Source organism: Morone saxatilis, unplaced genomic scaffold (genome assembly GCF_004916995.1).
Source record: "Morone saxatilis isolate NCDOM2014 unplaced genomic scaffold, NCSU_SB_2.0 Contig6, whole genome shotgun sequence".
NCBI lineage: Eukaryota > Metazoa > Chordata > Actinopteri > Moronidae > Morone > Morone saxatilis.
Window position 1 is genome coordinate 12,677,153 of NW_023340206.1, and position 6,868 is coordinate 12,684,020.

A 6,868-nucleotide genomic window follows, 5' to 3' on the forward strand; every position below is an offset into this window, starting at 1 on the left:
TTTATAATATAATATATAAATATACCTTTAACTTGGAGATCAGAATGTGTTTAAGAGCCGTTGTGGGGGAGATATTTTATGCTTTGGCTCAATAATCGTTGTTTGCCTCTGGTATCAGTGTGTTTGTTTGCTTTTGGCCGAGCGTGACTTCACACATCCGCTGGTGCAAAAAGCGAAAGAACGGAGGTGTGGAAATGGACAATACTGGTGTGTGTGTGTGTGTGTGTTGCGGGACTGTTCAGTGACAGCAGCTAAAAGCATCCTCAGGTTGTTGGTGGCGTGCGTCACTTCAGGTTGTAAAATCTCTGAGGTCCCATGATGCAGTTCAGGCTGGATTTTACCTCAGTGGTTATTCTTCCGGACACATCGACTAATACTTGTTCATGTGTGAGTTTTTATTCTTACTGATGTTTGGTTAGGGATGTAAAGATATATGGCGAGTTACAGACAGTAGACAGATTGGTATCAGCTCGTCCACCAGAGTAAAACTTTACACAGGTTTTCTTCACATTTACAGTTTATACTTTTCCAGATTCAAGACTTCTCGGTAGATTTTTCAGACCACATTTGACAAGTCACCCATTGTGGAGTCCACAAAGACCAAGTAGACTATACTCACATTATTTTCCTTCATTTAAGAGGCTCTGTCGGCAGAGATATATCTATTATATATATTCATAGCTATGTAATCAGATTCCACGCGTTATCTGGAGTGTGTTTGTCAGCCATTATTCTAACGACTCATCTTCACGTTTTTAATCTTTTCTTACCGTACCTATTTCTTACTCACTCACTTCTTCCTGACTCAGAGTTTAAACCCAGACGCTGACTCAGCAGGAGGCAAAAGCTGGCTACTCTGCACACTGGCTGAAGGGTCGATAGGGGAATGAACGGGCAACAGCGGGGAGGACTGGTGAGCAGGTCAGGTGATGGCTGAGGTGGGGAACTACAGGGACCCCTGGTGGGCAGGTGAGGGAGTGTCAGGCTCTGAAAAGACACAGTGACAGCAGTCAGGAAGAAAAGAGGAGGAGATTCAGTGTGATTGCACAAAATCCTTTATTTCCAGGATCCAAGAGCACATTTCAACACACGGCTCAAAGACAAACTGCATTTTTTAAAAACATCTGTTTACATACAACTACAACCTTCAGTGATAAAAGTAGCAAAATAAAGTCTGTGGGCCTTAAAAAAAGAAATAAAAGAACCACGACGAAACAGCTTACGGAGAGTTTGGTTCCAACGTTGAGTTTGAAAAATATGAAACGATTAACAATCACTTTTAAATGTTTTCTGGTGGACAAAGTGGATTTTAAGATACTAAAAGGTCAGGAAAAGATTTTAGATTTTGATGTAAAGTGTTATATCTCTTCATTTACTGAACGAGGGAGTGGCCTGACTTACCCTTATGGCACCATTTTGTTTTGAGCTTACGAGCCTGTTTACACCGGGTATTAAAATGTGTCTAAATACAGTGTGAACGACCACCGAGACGCACTGAGATCCCGTGTTGAAGCCTTCAGTACCAGCAGCAGATGTCTGTAAAAACTCTGATTGAACTAATGAACGAGTGAATGCAATAACCCCAGACTCCCTTAAAGAATCACGATTCTGAGAGTTACTGAGTGAGGAGAAACCTTATAAACTTTATGAAACAACGACTGATTGGTAATCATTTAGGCCTTCTTGTAAGTTCTTTCCTTCTTTGTGTAGGATGCACACTAAGGTTGGGCGATTGGATGTTTGTGATTTTCTTTTGCTAACTGGATGTTCTGCCTCCGAAGGATGAGAGCCGCTCAGTGACAGGCGCATCCTAATGCCAGGTGTAAACAGGCGTCTTCAAACATGACATGAAGAGAAAACACACAATATTCATACAACATGGATTCATAAAATGCTTTTTTTCTACAAGACTACTTTCAGTGCAGGAGAAAGAGTTTGTAAGAAGAGTGACTTAAAGTAGTGCTTGCAACAAAACCATTAAAAAACACATTATATACACATACAACCTTTTTTTTTTTTTTTAAAGCGCCTTGGAAAATGATTTATATAATTGTTATCTTTCATACAGCATTTGATCTCATAACTGGTTTAAATAATCTGTTTTATAAGAAAAGTCAGTTTACAAAAAAAACAGCAAAAACAAAACAAACAGATCTGTAAATGCGTTTCGTGGTCGCGACGTTTGTCATCAGCTAACGCTACCGACGCTGACTCATCACTGCTGAGCACCTTTTTGTAGTGAAACAAAAGCTTCATGTTTCAAACGCCTTTACAGTTTACACAAGACATTCAACGACGGAGCAACTGCAGACACACGTGTGTTCACATGTTTCTCATTTGGTTTTTGAGTCGGTGCTAAATGCTAAAGGCTGTCCAATCTGTGGTCCACCCTCCGGCGACCTCTCTGCCTTTTAAATGTGAGCGTCACTGCGTTCATGTCATATCAGAACTGAGCTTGTTTATATAGTAAAGAGGTTAAAATCAGACAGTGACAGCACAACTTCTTATAAAAGTAAATAAACTGATAATATATTACGACACCAAACATGGAAGTTGTGTTGTGATGCAATAAATCATAAAGCTAAATAAATAATAAAGTAAAATGTTCCCTGTCAGATTATTAATATCTGATGTTTACAGCAATGATTCATCTTCTATAAGATCATTATTAATTAAGTTAATTACACAATCATTTCCAGTCAGAAGCTGCATCTGTTCTTTACGGTTAATCTGAGATGACATGAACGCACCACCAGCAGGTTGGGGTTGTTTTTAGTGGCGGAGATCAGGAGGAAGTCTGCGGAGAAGAATAGTGGAGCAGCGTGTACAGCGTCGTCTGTCACAGTGTCTGTTCTGATGCTACGATTGAAGTCGGTAATCTATGAAGTGCTTTAATGGAAGCTGAACGTCTCCTGAAGGACGAACAGCTTGTGCCGGGTAAGCGTGGTTTGGTTTGAGTCTGTAAATAATACGACTGATCGCGGAGCAACTGGGAAGTTCCCACTGTGGCTTCACCTTTCACTGGTTCCCACACATCACTTCTTTGTGATCACAGGGAAACAAAACTTGAGAAATACTTCCATGCGCTTCCTCTCCGGCCTTCAGTCGTAATCTATTATTTACAATTAGGTACTTAATGGGGAACTGTGTGCATGTAAGTGCACTCAGTGTTCCCCCACACGGCACGACTGCAGGGTAAAGTAAGAGGGAGTCCGACTGGCCGAGGCCGCCGAGACAAGGCATTAATGGGACATTTTCACACTGTCTCCGGTCAGGAAACAAAAATGCTTTTATGTTTGATTTCAGTGCCACTGACAGACAATCAGACCTTTCTGATTGTGTCTGTCATACATGTAAGTGCACAACTTCATTGTAAACCTCAAAGAGGCTAAAATGCAGCATTAGGACCAACGACGCTTCCTTCAAATAATAACTTTCCTTCTGATTTGAACCTTTTACCAATCTCATCTCAACAATATTAACTATAAGAATGAAATGCTGTTTAGTTGACGTATAAAGCACCAACGACATCTACTAAACCCCGACAGGTCTTCTACACACAGCCGACAAACAAACACTCACGTTTAAATACTCTGTTGGTGCGTTCAGTCCAAATCTCACGGCTGTTTGTATCGACGTCTCTCTGTTCTGACTGCTGGCAGACGTGTGGAGTGGTGAGCTCACCAATGAAAGCAACATTTATCTTTAGGAAGTTAAAACTCTTCATTAACTGCAACACATTTATCTTCTCATAACTGCTGACCAGTTTCTAAAGCGTCTTTAAAGGTAGTTCCAGACTTCACTGACGATAATCTGACATTTAATCACACTGAATATTGTTTCAGACGTAAACAAGCTTATAACCAACTGCAGGAAACGTACAGTCTGCTTTAGAAACGCTGAGTAATGAGAAGGATCCACTGAATAGTCCAGTGCTGACTCTGTCCTGTTACGCGGCGCTACGACCTTTAAAACATACTGATTGTCTGAGCTGAAAGTTGTTCCAGTGTCAGCACCGGACTACACAGATAAACAGACCGCACCAAAGCAACCGGCGCTGCTCAGCGTCTCCAGGACTTTAACCGTGTATATACAGATCAGAACGTGAGGAATTTGGACTCGGGAGCGGAAATCCAGTCAGGTAAAAAGAATGAACGTTTCAGTGAGTGAGAACGAGCAATATTATAATACGCAGTGCTCCAGATGAAGGAACTTCTTCCTCTCGCCGGTGTGATGTCGAAACAAAGAGAACCTGAAGTCCTTTCTGGAAAAGAGAGTTTAAGAATAATGTGGGCGTATCGAATAGTTTCTTCCTTTCTTCCTTCTGTACCTTCTCTCTTCCAGCCTCCTCTTATTCTCTGCTTTCATCCTTTCAGAGGAAGAATCCAGATTTCTGGGGGTCCTGCAGGGCGGGGACTTCGTCTGGGCAGGAGACGGGGAGTTCGCCTGTCGCCACTCCGTTTCCGTTGGGCATCAGACACGTTCTGATGTACGCCGCCGCGTTGGTGGCGCTGAGGAGGCGTCCGTTCTCCAGCTGAAAAACCAAGTGGTCACATTTTAAGGAAAATACAGGTATGGTTTTATTTATAAGTTCTTATGATTAGATGTTTGATTTTACAGATCAATCATTATTATTCTTTCTATATTCATATATTCACATTTATCGTTTATACTGTGATGTGTATGATTTCTCTGATACACAGCGAGGAGGATCAGTGCGTGTCCCTCCCGCTGCCCCCCCCCCTCCGTCCTGCGTTCACAGCATTAGGTAATGATGACAGTCGAATTGTAGGTCAGCAGCGCTCACGCTCGACTGGCCGGCCTGCCAGTATTTTTCTTTCAGCAGCAGTCAGTGACCCTGAAGAATAACAGAGGAGGCTGAATGAGGCGGGGATGAATGGATGCCTGCCGGGGTCGGGCCATCTCCGGGGCCGACCGTGTCCCATCCCGACCTTCTTCTATTCATTATTGTACTCTTCCTCACTGCTGCCTCTCATTCTCTCGTACAATAACAAAGGAGATAAAATGAAACATGAGTTTGTTTTTCACTCTAAACACAAGCGATGCTCGTCATGCTTGAAGAGACGGACGGCTCGTAACTAAAACAGGAGAATATATATAAAATATAATAACTAGATGATGTTCTGTTGGTTTGAAGTACAGCAGACCTTTTCTTTACTTTATTTATTATGTTTGTATGTTCACAGCTCAGTTAACAGTGCAGCAGAAAGCCAGACGTGCTGATTGGCGAGGTCTCATTACCTCGTTGTGTTTTACGATGGGACCTCCAGCTTCGTGCCTCTTTGTGCTCTGATGAGAGTTTGCAGGATGACATTCCCCTCGCTGCTCTGTCGTTACTGGAAAACGTTTCTGTTGGACTTTAAACATGAATTCCTGCTTCGCCTGAACATTACAGTCTCATTAAGCAGCCCACAGAATGTTACTGGGAGTTAATACTGCGCTCCAGCAGTGAATCGATGCTTATACAGCAGACATTCCTCCTTTAAATCCACATTTTATTAGGGCAGCAGCTAATGATTGCTCTAATACTGATTACAGATTATATTCTCACAAATCTGTAAAAAAGAAAACGTAACTATCACGTGATTAACTGATAATAACAGTTGCAGATCAGTTTTCTGTCGACATTTTAAACCTCTTGATGAAGATTAGAATAGATATATAGATAACTTACATTATGAAAACTACTTTTTGTGCTTAAATATGAGGCATTACCTAATGTTATCTACCGACGCAGTGTTGTTGGATTTCAGTGCACTCTGCTGTCAGACTGCGCCGCTCTGACCCATCTCCCTCTTGTCTTATTTACATAGCATGTCTGGTCGCATCATCACAGTTTACTCGGAGCTCCACGCCGGCCCGGGGCCTCTGTGTGCTGACTCGGAAAAAAATCCATTTCCATGACGGTGAAAGAGGAGAGCGCGGCGTCGAAGGGTTGTAGATTCTTTAGCCCTCGGTTTGTTGATGTTCACTGATATTTGAGGGCAGCAAAGACTTGGGGCCTCGTCACCGAGCTGGAGTCAAGACTCACAGAGCAAACAGTTCTGAGGAGAGCTGGCAGCTTTCAGCATTTTGAGATGGGAAGAAGGAAAAGAGAGAGAGAGTAGAGCCGACACAGGACAGAAGGTCTTAGTGAGGTTCATTTTCAGGCTGTTACGGGAGGGGAGAGGATTTCATTCTGTGAGGATGTCTTTTAAAGAGGACGTTTAATTAAAGCTAAATCAAAGATTCAATAATTATGTTGTGACGACAGACGGAAGACGGCGACATGTTAAAGACGTCTTCTCACTCAAACCCAAACAGAAGCAGATAAATATTCACTGAGGAGGTTTTATCCAACAACATAGATTATTTCCAGGAGCCGTTTTAATCGTTTTAATTAACGATAAATCCGTATCTGCACCCTGTGACCTCACCTGGTGTCTCACCTTGCTGTGCGTGGCGCCCTGCGTGGCGGCGTCGAACACGCTGCAGCTCTCTGCTGCCTGAGGCTGGGACAGACCCAGTAACTGCTCTAACTCCAGTGCAGAGCTCTGCGTGGGACACTGGGGCAAAACCTGAGTCTGCTGCAACATCTGCTGCAACATCTGCTGCTGCTGGTGCTTCTGGTGACCCTGCAGCTGGTACGGCTGCGCGCTGGACCCCGAGTTCTGGTAGTGACAAACGCCTGGATGTGCCGCGCCGGAGATGCTGTAACCCGCGTGGTCGACCTCCAGGTTGGGTGGAAAGGCCGCGTGTCCGTTTGAGATGTAGGATCCGTTAGCTGGCGGTCCGAGATGATTCTGGAAGTCCTGCTGGTGGGACCGGAGGAGGACCGGGTGCTGGTCCGGCTGAAGCTGCCACTGTT

The 6,868-nt window shown here is 43.6% G+C and overlaps 1 protein-coding gene across 1 annotated transcript in view; it reads right to left on the minus strand.

Moving 5' to 3' along the window:
- Positions 1-1,023: 1,023 nt before the first annotated feature.
- LOC118339687 (aryl hydrocarbon receptor-like) overlaps positions 1,024-6,868 on the minus strand; it is a 14,426-nt gene continuing 8,581 nt past the window's right edge. The window contains exons 11-12 of the mRNA XM_035677386.1: positions 6,450-6,863; positions 1,024-4,534 (exon numbers count right to left, since the gene is read on the minus strand). Of these exons, the coding sequence (XP_035533279.1) occupies positions 4,373-4,534; positions 6,450-6,863 (576 nt within the window). The 3' untranslated portion in view covers positions 1,024-4,372. The remainder of the gene's footprint in view (positions 4,535-6,449; positions 6,864-6,868) is intronic.